Raw genomic sequence first — 15,560 nt, 5'->3', positions numbered from 1 at the left:
GGAAATTCATGTTCATAAAATTTCACATCTCTAGAGACAACATATTCCTTGGTTTCTAAATCATACAATTTCCATCCCTTTTCCCATAGGGATAGCCCACAAATATGCACTTGCGACTTCTACTCGCAAACTTATCCCCGTCACGTCGTTGATTGTGGGCATAACATAAGCAACCAAAAATATTCATGTTATCAAGCTTAGGGACTTTACCCAATAGTTTTTCATAAGGTGTCTTATAACTCAATACAGTAGACGGTGTTTGAATAATCAAGTAACATGCTGCCAACACACATTCACCTCAAAATTGCAGTGGTAAATGACCCTGAAATCTAAGTGCCCACGCCACATTCATAATATGTTGATGTTTTCTTTCAACTCTCCCATTTTGTTATGGATTACCCACACACGATGTCTCAAACACAATTCCATTATTAAAAACTAATCACATAGACAATTAAATTCGGTGATATTGCCACTATACACTTTCTTTATCTTTTTATCAAATTGTCTATCAACAAATGCCACAAAATTCAAAAACATAGTCTCAATCTTAGTTTTATTGCATAACAAATAGACCCAAATGGCACGCGAATAATCGTCAAAAATTGTCAAGTAATATTGTGCCTCACACGATGAACGAGTTCGATAAGAACTCCATAAGTCACAATGAACTAATTCAAACAAACTCGCTGTATTATTTTCACTTAATGGAAAACTATCCCTATGCTGCTCGGCACGAGGACAAACATCACAAGGTCTATTATTATTGCTCATACTAAGCTGACTTACATGAGGAATGAACTTTAACACCTTTTTCGATGGATGACCCAAACGTTTATGCCATAAATCCATTGTTGAATCCCCTTCCACCATCAAGGCATGCAACTTCGGAACACCCCGAAAAAAGTAAAGTCCATCGATCCGTTCACACGCTCCAATCAACGTCCTCGTTGTCCGGGCCTATATTACAGACAATGCATTAATAATTTGAACAATACAATCAGAGTCATCGATTAATTGTGTTATAGAAATTAAGTTGCAATTTAATTGAGGCACAAAAAGAACATTATTGAGCCGCAATCCACCGTCCAAAATCACACTGCCCTCCTTTATAGCCGTCATATCTTTCCCATTCGGCAATCCCACTAGTGTATTTATAATATTTTTTACATTAATCATACAAGAGAAATTTCCTGTCACATGATGTGAAGCTCCCATGTCAATAATCCAAGAAATATCATTCTTACCGTGGAGGAGATCTTTAGTTTTGGAAATATTCAAAGCGTCAAGAATTTGTTGCCACTGTGTCAAGGTAATTCCTGATATACCTGCTGCCTCACTTGAGTGTGGTGGTGCATGAGACTATCTAACATTACCACCGCTGCTACGGCTACTTGTTGTGGCTTTGTTGGCGCGCACAAGAGCATTATAGGTGCCCCAACCATGCCCTCTAGAACGGTCGGATGTGTCTCTGCCACGACCCGGTCCACGACCACCACGAGGACGGTCCCCCTACCACTCGGGGAATCAATGTAGCTGAAAACATGAGCGTTTGTCGTGTCCTTCTTTGTTGCAGTTAGGACAATTTTTTTTCAGAATTGTCCACAAGTTTAGATTTACCTCGCGTATCAACGGTAGCTTTAAAAGCCATGACATTGTCACGGTTCTAATGAATTAAAGATTCTCCTTGCAGCAACCTCTCATCTTGTATGACTCGCTGATATGCTTGATCAATATTTGATAACGGATCTTGAGAAAGCAAATTTGAGCGAATCGTCGCATAAACCCCATCAAGGCCCATAAGAAAATGATGCAGATAGTCTCAGCACTCAAATTAATCACTTATTGGTTGATATCACAGGTACAACCTTCACATTTGCAAGTTGGCTTTTTGACATAAGTCATAAGTTCGTCCCATACACGAGACAAACGACCGAAGTAGGCCGACACCTCTTCACCTTTGCCTTGCTTGCATTCTCCTAACGATGCCTTTAATTGGCATATACGAGTCTCATTCACAACACAAAAGTCTTGTTTGAGATGTGTCCACAAGGATTGTGAATCATCATAATAAGAAAGAGTAGAGCGCAATGATGGCTCGATAGTGTTCAGCAGTCACGCTATGAGCATCGACTGCACTGCAGTCTAGTCCTCTAATTTCTTAGGTATTGTTGGTTTTGGGACTTTCCCTTCTACAAAACCGTATTTTCGCTTCGCTTGCAACGAGGTTCGAATTGCCCTTGCCCATTCATTATAGTTCAGGCCACGCAATTGTATTGGTGTGATCACGTTGCCTAGATTGTCATTGGTGCCGAAAAAAAAACCAAATCCACCTTCTTCTCATTATTACCACTGTTGTCATCAACTTTCTTCTCTCCATTACCATTGCTATCACCCATAATCTCTTATAGTGCTTAAACTGGAAGAAGAAAAAAATGTATTTAATTTTTCTAGGATATTCCCTAGCCCATGATACCATGTTAAGTTTCACAAAAATATCATGTGAATTCTATATCTATTCATTCTTTAGATCACTATATATACATATTACAAGACTATTTGTTTACAATCTGATTCAAAATCTACTCGTCTTAGGAATTCCCCTAATAAAGGACTCCTAAGTATAGGAATTCCCCTAATAAAGGACTCCTAAGTATAAGATAATTGTAATGGTCAATAACAACACATAAATATGCAATAAATAACACTAACCTCCACCATTGAAAATTAAAGCAAAACATAACACAAAAACTAATTATATTCTAGAAATAGTAAAAGCCATAACTAATTTGTAAATTACCAACTAATTACAAAGCATGAAACTGGAACTTAACTAGCAAGTATGATAAATACTAATGACATAGTTGTTCCAGTATCCCACATTTTTTTGTAAATCGAGGACAATGATAGTTTAATACAACACTCGTATTTCTCAATTTAAGAAAACGTGTTTTTCAAATGACGAAAGTGTAACGGGTTCTTACACCCAAAACTATGTGACATGTATGAAGTTGTATACCATGTTGGAGTTTGAAACGGTAATACAGAAATAAATTAAATCAGTAAAGATGAGAGCATTGTGTTAGATACGTGACAATAATAGATAATCTAAAGTTAAAAATATTCATAATGACATCAGCATCCTTAGAAAGGTGCCAAATTGAAATGTGGAAGTAGCATGCTAGTACTCCATATATGAACAATAATAAACATGTTACATTCTTCTAGACAAGAGACACATTAAAAAAACGAATCAATCAAGAAGGGGCAACAGGAATCCTTTCATCAGAAAAAATGCTCCTAGTAAACTGAAAAACAGATGAAGACATAGGTAACTCCTCAAGCTCATCGAAATAATCAAGTTCTTCTGATTTTGATTCTGACGAATTCTCTAACTCTGCTGCATAGAAGACTGGTTTTTCCTCTAAAACAAGATCTATATGGTGTTTTTCCATGTTTAGTTTGAAAGGATCTTCTATTGAAGATTGTAAATAATGAAAATTTTCTTCATTTGTCACACTGCTCTTAGTATTATTCGTTTCTTGTTCTACGTGTTCTTGGTCTTCTTCCTTAGAGGTAATCGGGATATCTTGGATTGTTTCGGTTTCAGATTCGGAATCTTTTGGTTTTCGAGCTGAATTTGTGGCAGAGACGGCCGTGGGATCTGGATGGTTGTGGGTTGAAGTATATGTGATGACAAGCATTGAAGAATCTGTGCTACTTCGCTCTACTTGTTTTTTGGCGGAACAACCTTTGGATGTACTGCATCTATAATATCCCCTGCAAATTTTGTAGCAACATTTAACAAACTGTTCTAAGAAAAAACATTTGACAAAGACACACCCTAAAAAGCATTGACACAAACGCAACACTGACACACCTTTGAAACTCGACATTGAGACACATCTGACAACCATAATAACTAACAAGATTGTCTTTGAAGGTCTGCCTTACCACAGAGAATCTAAAATTTATCACAATTAAATCACAGATAAATAGGATCTTAAAATATTTGTCACTGTTATACGGTAGTTTTTGTCCTGCGAACAACCTATACAGAACCTTAAAAAACATTAAACTGTGATAACCGATAACCATGATAACCGATGATGTGTTTAGTCTATATTTGAAGCAAAATAGATGAGTTATTCAATAAATTTGAAAATAAAATATTTATTTATTATAGTGATAGAAATAAAGAATAAGAGATCATTGTAAAAATAAAAGAAAGTTCATAAAAGAAAAGATCATAGTGAAATCTAGTTTTAAGAGTGTACATGCCTTGGATATGGAGAACCTTTGATTGGCTTTTGTCCATATTTCCTCCATGACCATAAATCTGAAGGAAGTCCTTCATTCTTCACCTTACTAACATTCTCTCCAATCCTCACACTCACAACCCTTTTCTGAATCATTTTCCTATCACATGCAAAACCATAGATAAAACATGCAACCACTAACTTTACCAAAAACCATAAAATCTAAAAAAAGAACATAACTCACCTTTTCTTGGATGCTTGAGAATCTGGTTTAACCTCTAAAGATGTTTCACCTGACTCAACTTGAGGAGATGCATTATTGTCCATCTCTTGCTTCCTCCAAGCTTGATCTGAGATATTTATTATTTAGATTTAAGAGGAAAATATTAAATATTAGATAGAGAAAATAAATAGAGTAGCTAGGGAGAAGGAGAATGAAGAGATAATGGCAAAGTTGTCAAGTGGTTATGTATTTTATTTTCATTCATTTAATATAAAGCAGTGAACAACTACGCACGTATCAATGCTATCAGTCCCAGCAACCCCACCTTGTAATATAATAATAATAACAACATGATCAAGTCTATATCATTAAATTATTTGCTTGTACTTAATAAATTTAGGATATTGTTTTCTAATAACTTCACCAAAACACAAAAGGATAAGTTTATTATTGTTCCTAAAACACTTTCAAATATTTATAATGGTATGCGATTGATGGGCTATATTTTAATATAATGAATGTGATTTGATGTTTGTGTAAAAAAAAACTTAACATTGATTGTAAATAAAGATTAAATCTAAAAATAAATTATAATTGTAAGAATACATAGATAAATAGATACAAGGTTAGAGGTGTATATGAATTGGATCAATCCATAAAATTCGATTAAATTTTTTTATTTTTTTTTTATAAAAGTGGGTTGAGTCGAGTAATTGAGTGGATCTGCGTTTAAAAACTAAAAAACTTATTAAAAAATTGGATTTCGGATAAAATTGGACTCAAATCCAAAAAATTTACTAACCCACCAATCAAATTTTATTATTATAATTTTAATTATTTTGATGAATATTAACTCAATTGTTACAATTTTAGTCTCTTTAAAATTTATTATTTTAAGGAACCATGACTAACTAATTTTGGATATTTTACTATTTGATTATTTTGATACTAATACAATTTTGTCATGAAGGTGACTCACGAAGGAAATAATCAAGTCAAAGAGACTAAGGCTTTGACCTTTATCCAAAAGTATGAAGCGTTCATAATGGAAGATGATGAAGTTGTTGAGGTAATGTTCTCCAAATTCCAAACCTTAGTTGCAAGACTCAAGGTTCTGGACAAAGGATACACTACAACAAATCATGTCAAGAAGATAATCATAAGTCTTCTAAAGAAATGGAGACTAATGGTTACTGCTCTGAAGTTATCCAAATATTTGAACAACATAAGCCTTAAAGAACTCATCAGCTCCCTCAGGAGTCATCAGATATAGCTAGAGGAAGATGAACCTCAGAAGAAGAACAAGTCAGTAGCTCTAAAGTTCAGATCAGAAATAAGAAAGCCAGAAAGGAACAAAGCTTTTCAAGCTGAAGAAGAAGACGAAGATGACTATGAGAATGTAAATTCTGATGATGAAGAGGAGTTATCTCTTCTTTCCAGGAGAATCAAACAGCTCTAGAGAAAAAGAAATAACAACTTCAGAAGGCCCAGACAGAAGGGAGATCATCCAGATTCAACCTCCAGAGGCAGGCCTAACAAGGAAGTGACCTGCTACGAATGCAAAGAACCTGGACACTAAAGAAATGAATGTCCAAAGCTCAAGAAAGACAGCTCCAGAAAGGAAGGTTTCAAGAAAAACTCCTTTAAAGCAAAGAAGAAGGGACTCATGGCAACATGGGACGACTCTGAATCTGAAGCTTCAGAATATGATTCTGAAGAGGAGCAAGCAAATGTTTCACTCATGGCCATTACCTCTGGAAGTTCTTCTGAAAGAGAGTCTGACTTTGAAGAGGTACTCTCTGACTTCTCTTGTTTTGATTTGGAAGCGTGTTTATCAGAATCTCTGAGCTTGTATCAGAAGCTTCGACAGAAATTCAAGAATCTGAAAAGGTTCATGAAAAGACTGTTGAAGAGTGTGATAAGCTTGAGAAAGAAGTTTATGAACTCAATGAAAATAATTTTATCCTTGAAAAAGAAAATGAATTTTCAACCAAAAAATGTTCAAAACTTGAAGAAATTCTTTCTAAAGCTCCACCTACTTCTGACACCATCATATACAAATATGAAAAGGTTTTTTAGAAATTTCTAAACAACGGACTTGAAAGAAGCAAAATGGCTTCTATGATCTATGGTGTTAGTCATAATAAGAAAAGAGGAATTGGATATGACTCTGATGAAGATGATCTAAAACCTTCTGCTTAAAACAAACTTAAATCTCCATTTTCTTATCATTACACACCTGCACAAACACAGAAATTTAATAATGCTAAAAAACCCAAAGTTTTCAGAAACTTTGGGAGAACTAATCCTAAATGACCCAAAAGATTATGGGTACCAAAAGATAAAATAATGTATGTTGCAGATATCATGTGCAGCAGAATTAAAACACCAATTATGGTACCTGGACTCTGGATGCTCGCGGCACATGACGGGAAGAAAGCATATGTTCCAAAACCTGGAACTTAAAGATGTTGGCTTTGTAGGCTTTGGAGGAAATCAAAAAGGAAGAATCAGAGGATCTGCAACATTTGGTAATTGATCTCTTCCCTCTATTTCTAATGTTCTTTATGTTAAAGAATTAATGCATAACTTGTTATCCATAAGTCAATTAAGTGATAACGGTTATGATATAGTATTTAATCAAAAAACGTGCAAAGTTGTTAATCAGAAAAATGGCACAGTCCTTTTCACTGGAAAGAGGAAGAACAATATTTACAAAATAAAGTTTTCAGATTTAAAAGATCAAAATGTAAAATGTTTAATATATGTAAATAAAGAGCAATGGGTGTGGCATAGACGCCCGGGTCACATTAGTTTGAGGAGGATTTCTTAGCTAAATAAACTTGAGTTAGTCAGAGGCCTACCTAACCTAAAGTTTTCTTCAGATGATCTTTGTGAAGCATGTCAGAAAGGAAAATTTTCTAAAAAAACTTTCAAAGACAAAAATGTTGTTTCTACCTCTAAGCCTCTGGAACTTTTACACATTGACTTGTTTGGACCTGTTAAGACAACGTCAGTCAATGGTAAAAAGTATGGACTTGTCATTGTTGATGATTATATTAAATGGACATGGATAAAACTCCTAAGGCACAAGAATGAGTCACATTCTGTGTTCACTAGCTTCTGTTCAAAAGTGCAAAATGAATTTGACTCTAAAATCATCAGAGTCATAAGTGATCATGGTGGCGAATTTGAAAACAAACTCTTTGAAGAGATTTTTTACTCTAATAGAATATACCATGATTTCTCCTGTCCTAGAACTCCATAACAAAATGGAGTTGTAGAAAGGAAGAATAAGACTCTCCAAGAAATGTCCAGAACCATGATCAATGAAACAAATATGGCTAAACACTTTTGGGCTGAAGCTGTGAATATAGCGTGTTACATTCATAATAGAATCTCTATAAGACCTATTTTGGAGAAGACTCCTTATAAACTGTGCAAGGGAAGAAACCCCGACATTTCTTATTTTCATCCTTTTGGATGTTCTTGTTTTATTCTGAATACTAAAGATCATCTGAACAAGTTTGACTCTAAAGAACAAAAGTGTATTATGTTGGGATACTCATAACGTTCTAAAGGATACAGAGTATACAATATAGAAACAAAAGTTGTGGAAGAATCAGTACATGTCAGATTTGATGATAAGCTTGACTCTGAAAAGTCAAAGCTAGTTGAGAATTTTGCGGATTTGGAGATAACGCTTGCAGGTTCTGACGAAAAGACCAAAGAATCCGATGAAGCAGAAAGAGAACGTCAGAAGCACCTGAAGTCACAATCAATCAGAAAAGATCAAGAAATAGACAAAAAAAATTCTGAATAACTGATTATGGGAAACAAAAATGAACCTGTCAGAACAAGATCAACATTCAAAGCTTCTGAAGAAACACTTTTGGGACTAGTATCTCTGATAGAGCCAACATCTTATGAAGAAGCTCTTCAAGATAAAGAATAGATTCTGGAAATGAAAGAAGAACTTGATCAATTTGCCAAGAATGATGTTTGTGATCTTGTACCACAACCCAAGGGAACCCATATGATTGCAAGCAAATGGGTTTACAGAAACAAACTTAATGAAAAGGGTGAAGTGGTCAGAAACAAAGTACGATTGATGGAAAAAGGTTATAGGCAACAGGAAGGTACTGACTACAACGAAACCTTTTCTCCAGTTGCCAGGTTAGAATCTATTCGTCTTCTTGTATCTTTTGCTGTAAATTATTCCATCAAATTATATCAGATGGATGTCAAAAGCGCGTTTCTAAATGGATATATTTCTGAAGAGGTGTGTGTCCATCAACCTCCTAGTTTTAAAAACTCAAAATGTCCAGGACATGTTTTTAAACTGAAAATATCTCTTTATGGTCTGAAACAAGCTCCCAGATCTTGGTAAGAAATACTTAGTTCATTTCTTCTGGAAAATGACTTTATTAGAGACAAAGTGGATTCCACTCTCTTATGTAAAAACATCAGAAACGATCTTATGATTTGTTAGATATACATTGATGATATAATATTTGGTTCTACTAACCCCTATGTTTGTCAAGATTTTTCTGAGCTAATGCAGGCATAATTTGATATGAGTCTGATGCAAGAACTAAAGTTCTTCCTGGGGATTCAAATTAACCAAACATCAGAAGCCATATATGTATACCAAAGCAAATACATAAAATACATTATGAAGAAATTTGAAATGTCAGAAAGCAAACCATCCAAGCCTCCCATGCTTCCTACTTGCATTCTGGAGAGAGAAGAGGTAAGTCAAAAGGTTTGTCAGAAACTCTATCGTGGTATGATAGGTTCTCTTTTCCATCTGATTGCTACGCGTCTATATATATTATTCAGTGTATATCTTTGTGCTAGATTTCAGTCAGATCCAAGGGAATCCAACTCAATAGCTGTTAAGAGAATCCCGAGGTATCTGAAAGGATCACCTAACCTTGGCCTGATGTATAAGAAAACATCAGAGTATAGGCTTTTTGGGTACTGTGATGCAGATTACGCTGGAGACAGATTGGAACGCAAAATAACATTTGGGAACTGTCAATTTCTGGGAGGAAACCTCATCTCATGGTCTAGCAAAAGACAATCAACCATTGCACTTTCAATTGCAGAAGCAAAATACATTTCAACATCACTATGTAGCACTCAGATGCTCTGGATGAAGAATCAGCTTGAGGACCTTCAGATCTATGAGAGTGACATCCCTATCTTTTGTGATAACACTGCTACTATATGCTTAAGTAAGAATTCTATTTTACATTCTAGAGCGAAGCATATAGAAATTAAACATCATTTTATCAGAGACTATGTTCAGAAAGGGATAATAATTTTAATATTCATAGGTATAGACCATCAATAGGCTGACATCTTCACAAAACCCTTAGCTGAAGATAGATTTCTTTTCATTCTGAAACATTTAAATATGGAAGATTGCCTAGAATGAATCTGAACTTGTGTTTCTCTCTAATGCTAAAATAGACTTTGACTTAAATATATGTTGTTCAACTGGTTCTAGTTCTGATACTTCTACAAGTTAGATGTTATATGGGCTAAAATCCTTCTGAGTTAGAAACCTCTTGGTATTCTTGACTCCAGAAACATCAACACATGGTCTCTCAAACGTGTGGCTTTGGATCTTCTAGAAAACGGTCTAGCTCAGAACTCAAGAGCCAAACTGTTGAGATCCCCTCGAGCAGTGTGCATATTTTTGAGATTAGACAACCACCATTAGCTGCAATTAATTTTTCCCACGCTTCTCAACTCAGATTTCAGCAATAATAATTATTGTTATCCCTTATTGATTCTAACGTTGTCGTTTTGCATGTGTTTGGTATATGTATATATTTTACCATAATTCCCACTTTCACACTTTTCACTCTCACAACATTCACAAACCCTTTCCTTCATTCTCTTTTCATCCTCAACATCCTTGTAATCTTCATCTTCGTCTTCATAGCAACATCATCTTCTTTTACAACTACAAATGGATCCTCAACAACAACAGGTCTTTGAATACTCTCAACATATGAATGTTGCTGAGAAAATAGTGGAAACTCCACAACAGGTTACAACCCTTGCTGCTACGCCCTCAACAACTTCATACCAAGAACCTCACGTTCTTGATCGCCCCCCTCACATAAATCTTGCAACTCCTTTTGAAAAACTGGAAGTTTTATGTGAACTCTTGGTTGATTTTGACAACCTAAAGAAAAATGGAATAGACCTCACCGAAGAACTGGAAAACTAAGGATGGGGAAACTAATTTCAAAGGCTTTATGGTCCAGTTTGCACATTCCTGGTAAAGGAATTCTGGAGGTTTGCTGACTGCGACGACCACTGCATCATCTCTTACGTCCTAGGGGTCAAGATGGTAATCACAGAGAAGTCCATTGCAAAGATTCTGAACATGGAAATAGTAGGAGGCAGAAGAATCTACAATATCAATCCTAGGGCAAAGTATATGTCCCAGGAAATCATCCCGTCTATCTTCGCTCAAAACCCAGAAAAGAAAACTTTAAAGAATAAGGAACTTCACCAACATCTAAGATTTTGGTTGAAGATAATTCTGGGAACTATCCACCACCGTCCATCGTCAAGCTCCTCTGACTACATTAATATAGATCAGAAGTGCATTTTGTACTGTTTGCATAAAGGGTTGAAGTTGAACCTTCCCTCCCTCCTCTTCAAATATTTGAGAGACTCAGTCAGAGACACAAGGAACGATATGAAGCCCATAAATCACATCTCTCCGGGGAGACTAATTTTTTACGTTCTCATAGAGAGTGGGATGGTGGACCACCTCATCTCTATTAACATGATGGAAGACGTTACGGTAGATGTGGGCAATCCTCTGAACGCCAATAATCTAAAGAGTATGGGGCTTATTGACAAAGTCAGAATCAAACCTACCTCGGATACCTCCTGGGAAGTTCTGAAGGATCAAAGGGAGATACCAAATGGGTTGTATCTTTTCTCTAAGATTGATCCACTAGAGGTAATAACTCATTATATTCAAGATCTGGAGTCTCAAGGAATTAACATCTCTGGATTCTCCGTGGATTGGCTACCAGAACAACCACCTAATTTTATGAAGAGGAAAAGAGAGCATTCTGAGAAGAAGAAGAAGACTCTGAAGCTGGGAGATTCTTCAGCATCTCATAAGCAACCAGTGCCTTTGAGCTCCTCCGCTCCAAGTGAGTCTCCTATTTCTGAAGCTCCCTTCAGTTATGGATCTAGGAAAATTCTATCATTCTTACCACAACCCCCTCCAATAATCTCTCCTTCTAAACCTACATTCTCCATCCCAATTCTTTCAGAACCCCACACCTCTGAAACCCACAATTTTGAACCAAATACATCCTCATCCCTACTACGAAAAATTGATCTCACAACCATAACAATCCCTGTATCTGAGGCCATTTTATTTAATGAACCCATATCATCTCCCTCATCTCCTCCATATTATGACCTAACCTCAAACTTTTAACACTTAGATGTACATGACCCAACCTCCCCCACTCTGGCGCAACTACAAGCCACATCAGAATCTGAACAGACTAAGTCTGTACCAGAAACCTCTGAACCAATACCACCACCCTCGACACCCATTTCAGAACCCTATGAAACTCTTCCACCCACTTCTAAACCCATCTTTGAACCGACTTCTGAACCCTATGAACCTATCCACAATCCCTCTGAGCCTATCCCTCACACATCTGAACCTAACCCTACCTTACCAACCCTGAATGAGAATTTTGCCAAGTTCTCAGAAAGCACTGCTGCAAGACTCAAGCAGCTATCTGAAGAGTCAAGGCTAAGTGACAATCCTACTAAAGTAAGGACTCACTAGAATGGATTTCTCATATGGATGACATCTGAGGTCTTCAAGATCAAGGGAATCTCTGAACAAGTTAGAAATGACTATATCAGAGATGCTATGGAAAGACTGGAGGCGCGTCTGGCACAGGAAGCTGAGGAACGGGCCAGGAAGGAAGCTGAGGAAAAGGCCAGAATAGAAGATGAAGAGAGAGATGCTGCTTCCGAAACTGCTATTGCATAGGCTAAAGCTGACGCTGAAGAGGCTGCTCGTATAGCTGCAGAAGAAGCTGCGAAGACTTCTGAGGTTGCTCTGACTCAAAGTGAGTCATCAACATCTAATTTATCTCCTCTGGTTCTCAAGACTCTGGAAGAGCATAAAAAAGAACAACAACTTATGAGAACCAGACTCGACCAGCAAGATCAAGTCAACTCCAACATCCAGAGTTTGCTTTGCCAGCTACTTCAGAGGATGCCTCATCCTCCAAACCCTTAGGCACTCTAGGACTATTTGTTTGTACTTTTTTTAGTTCTAAGAGTTTTTACCTCTGAGGCTTTCTTCTTCTATGTTTTTCCTCCGTGTATCTCTCTGACTTTTCAATGAAAATTTGTTTGGCTTCTATGATTTACTTTAATCTTTGTTTACTTTTTGATTCTGACAAAAAGGGGGAGAAATGAATAATAGTCTTTCTGATGAAATAATATATTTAACTCTCAGAATGCACTGCTTACATTTTTATACTAAAAATCAATTGCACAGTCTAAGTGTTTTTTACAGGATATATTTGAACAAGGAAAACTGAATAAGTATCTGAGAAACAAGTCAAGCAACCTAAGAAGCTCTGGTAAGAAACTTCCCACTCCCGAAACCATTTTTTGATACAAATAACTCTAAAAAATTTCTAAGTATCACGCTTTGGGGGAGATTCCCAATCTTAGGGGGAGCCTTACTATATCTGACTCTGATTCATTTATATATGTATCCTTGTGAAGTACCATTGTTTCATCAAAAAGTCTAAGTTTTGTCATCACCCAAAATGGGGAGATTGTTAGAACAATAATTTGGTTCTGCAATATATCTCTAAGTTTTTATGATTACAAAGAATGAAACAATTTGGTACCCTAACAATTTTCTCTAAGTGTGCAGGTTTCTAAGGAAAAATGAATATGAGGAAAATAATATCTGGCATCTAACGCAATCCAGAAAAGCTGATCCAGAAATGAAGATATCACGTCTGGCTCTGAACAAAAACACTTCTGAAGATTCACATATAAAATCAGACGTTGAAGTTCATATCTGAAGACTCTACAACTGATGACTCTGCAAGACAACATCAGAAGATACTCTATCTGAATACTAGTCAAGCTAACATATGGAGTTTATGTCAACAAATAACTATCTGAAGAATAGTGAACAAAATATTTGAAGAAAACAAGCTTCTGCTCAACGACTCTGACTCAACTCACTCTGAATCACGCTCAACAAATCATCCGAATAACGCTCAACAAATCATCTGACTCATCTAAACCAGAAACTTAATAAAGAAGTATTCTAAGTATGATACAAATTTCTATAAGGAAAATATGGATTATGCTCCAAGACTGCTATGGAAAGGATAAGAAAGTTAATGTTATTAAGTCTCTTTATGGACAAGAAATCTCCATCAATTTCCCTCCAACAGTATCATCTCAAAGCACTATATAAAGCCCTCATCATCATCATACTAATCATGAAGAAACAATACAAAAGAATTCCATAATACACTTTGTCGCACCCCAAATATTGCCCACCCTTCATATGTTTTCTGGTGCCAGTTTTAGAAATTTTCTCCTTTTTTTATTTTTTAACTTCAATTACAATCAAATTTGTATTTTTAAAATTTTATTTAATTTTAAATATATTTTTAAATAAAATTTGTATTTTTTATTTTAATTTTAGAATATAATATATTTTTAATCTAAAAAATCAAAGTTTTCATTTTTTTATTTTAATTTTTGACTTTAATATATTTTTAATCTAGAAAAATCAAAATTTTGCATTTTTTATTTTAATCAAGATAAAATTTTAAAAAAAAATATTTTCTTGTTAGTATTATTACCACATAGTTTTTATTATTTACCAAAATGATCAATTATTATTTCTTTATAAGTTAAAAAATCCAGTAAAAAATTAATTAAATTTCTTTGACTGATTTTAATTATTAGAAATTAAGTTAATGATTTTGTTTTAATCATGGTTATCAATAATTTATTTAAGTATTATTGATTCTTTAAATTAGTAATGATTTAATATTATTATCAAGGATTCCTGAAAATTAAAACACAGATCCAAGAAGGAAAAATCACAAATCCCCATTAATATAAATAATCTCGTATTCTACTTTTTTTTTTATCCTTGTTCTTTTATTTTATTATTTAAAAGGGGAGAATTGCAATTTTTTAAACATTTATTATTAATTTTCATTTTTAATAATATACATTTTAAATAATAATAATATATTTTTTTAATCCAAATATAGAAAAAAATATCCAAAAAAATGATAATAAGTATATATATATATTATATATATAATATATATATATATATATATATATATATATATATATATAATATATATATATATATATATATATATATATATTGCTAGAAATCACTCATATTAAAGTTTTATTTTTACTCTTGATTTTATCTTTAATCCACTTTAGTTACTAATTATATTTTTATTTTCATTACAAATATGAATCATTTTATAACATTTTTATTATTTAATATAGTTACTACTTTTATCTTTAGGATAGTTTATTGGATTTTAATTTTAGAATAGAATCATTATGTTTAGAATAGTTTTTATTTTAGAATTAATTTAGAAGATAAATAGAATATATATTATTATTATTAGGATTTCTGCATAACTCATGTTCAAAACTTTCACAAAACAAAAATAAAATAAAATAAAATAATCATTTCTCGTCAAATCTCAATTAATCACCCATCATTTTTTTCAACTATATAAATAAGAGAAAAAATTGTGAGAAGAGGGAGCCCTCACACAAATAATCCTCCACTTACACAAAAGATTCAAAACAAAAAAACAATCTTCCTTTCATGCTCCAGTATACACGTCAATACTTCCTTATTCATCAACCACTTTCTTATATTAACTAACAATCTCCACTATCATTCACAATTTCTGAAGCTAATTAGGTAAAATTACACAAAGTTTTGCACTAAGTCCCAAACACCCGAGTTTCAATTCTGAATT

The 15,560-nt window shown here is 34.4% G+C and overlaps 1 protein-coding gene across 2 annotated transcripts; it reads right to left on the bottom strand.

Moving 5' to 3' along the window:
• Window positions 1-3,087: 3,087 nt before the first annotated feature.
• Window positions 3,088-4,732, bottom strand: LOC127132607 (probable WRKY transcription factor 35). Of its 2 annotated transcripts, XM_051061563.1 has the most exons (3): window positions 4,504-4,732; window positions 4,282-4,419; window positions 3,088-3,780 (listed from the first exon to the last, which is right to left on the bottom strand). In XM_051061563.1, the coding sequence occupies exons 1-3, from the start codon at window positions 4,584-4,586 to the stop codon at window positions 3,258-3,260; spliced, it is 744 nt and encodes a 247-aa protein (XP_050917520.1). In that variant the 5' UTR covers window positions 4,587-4,732; the 3' UTR covers window positions 3,088-3,257. The 2 variants fall into 2 exon arrangements, with proteins under 2 accessions (XP_050917520.1, XP_050917521.1); XM_051061564.1 differs by lacking the exons at window positions 4,282-4,419; window positions 4,504-4,732 and adding an exon at window positions 3,881-4,272.
• Window positions 4,733-15,560: the final 10,828 nt, after the last annotated feature.

The sequence above is a fragment of the Lathyrus oleraceus genome, chromosome 3, assembly GCF_024323335.1.
Source record: "Lathyrus oleraceus cultivar Zhongwan6 chromosome 3, CAAS_Psat_ZW6_1.0, whole genome shotgun sequence".
Classification (NCBI taxonomy): domain Eukaryota; kingdom Viridiplantae; phylum Streptophyta; class Magnoliopsida; order Fabales; family Fabaceae; genus Lathyrus; species Lathyrus oleraceus.
Note: the sequence above shows the minus strand (reverse complement) of the source record. Positions and strands in the feature narration are given on the sequence as shown.

Excerpts from the sequence above, each read along its gene's own strand:
- LOC127132607 (XM_051061563.1), bottom strand. The coding sequence starts at position 4,586 with ATGGACAATAATGCATCTCCTCAAGTTGAGTCAGGTGAAACATCTTTA. Across the intron at positions 4,420-4,503 it reads TCTCAAGCATCCAAGAAAAG|GAAAATGATTCAGAAAAGGG; the intron begins GTGAGTTATGTT and ends TGCATGTGATAG. Across the intron at positions 3,781-4,281 it reads AAAGGTTCTCCATATCCAAG|GGGATATTATAGATGCAGTA; the intron begins GCATGTACACTC and ends CAAAATTTGCAG.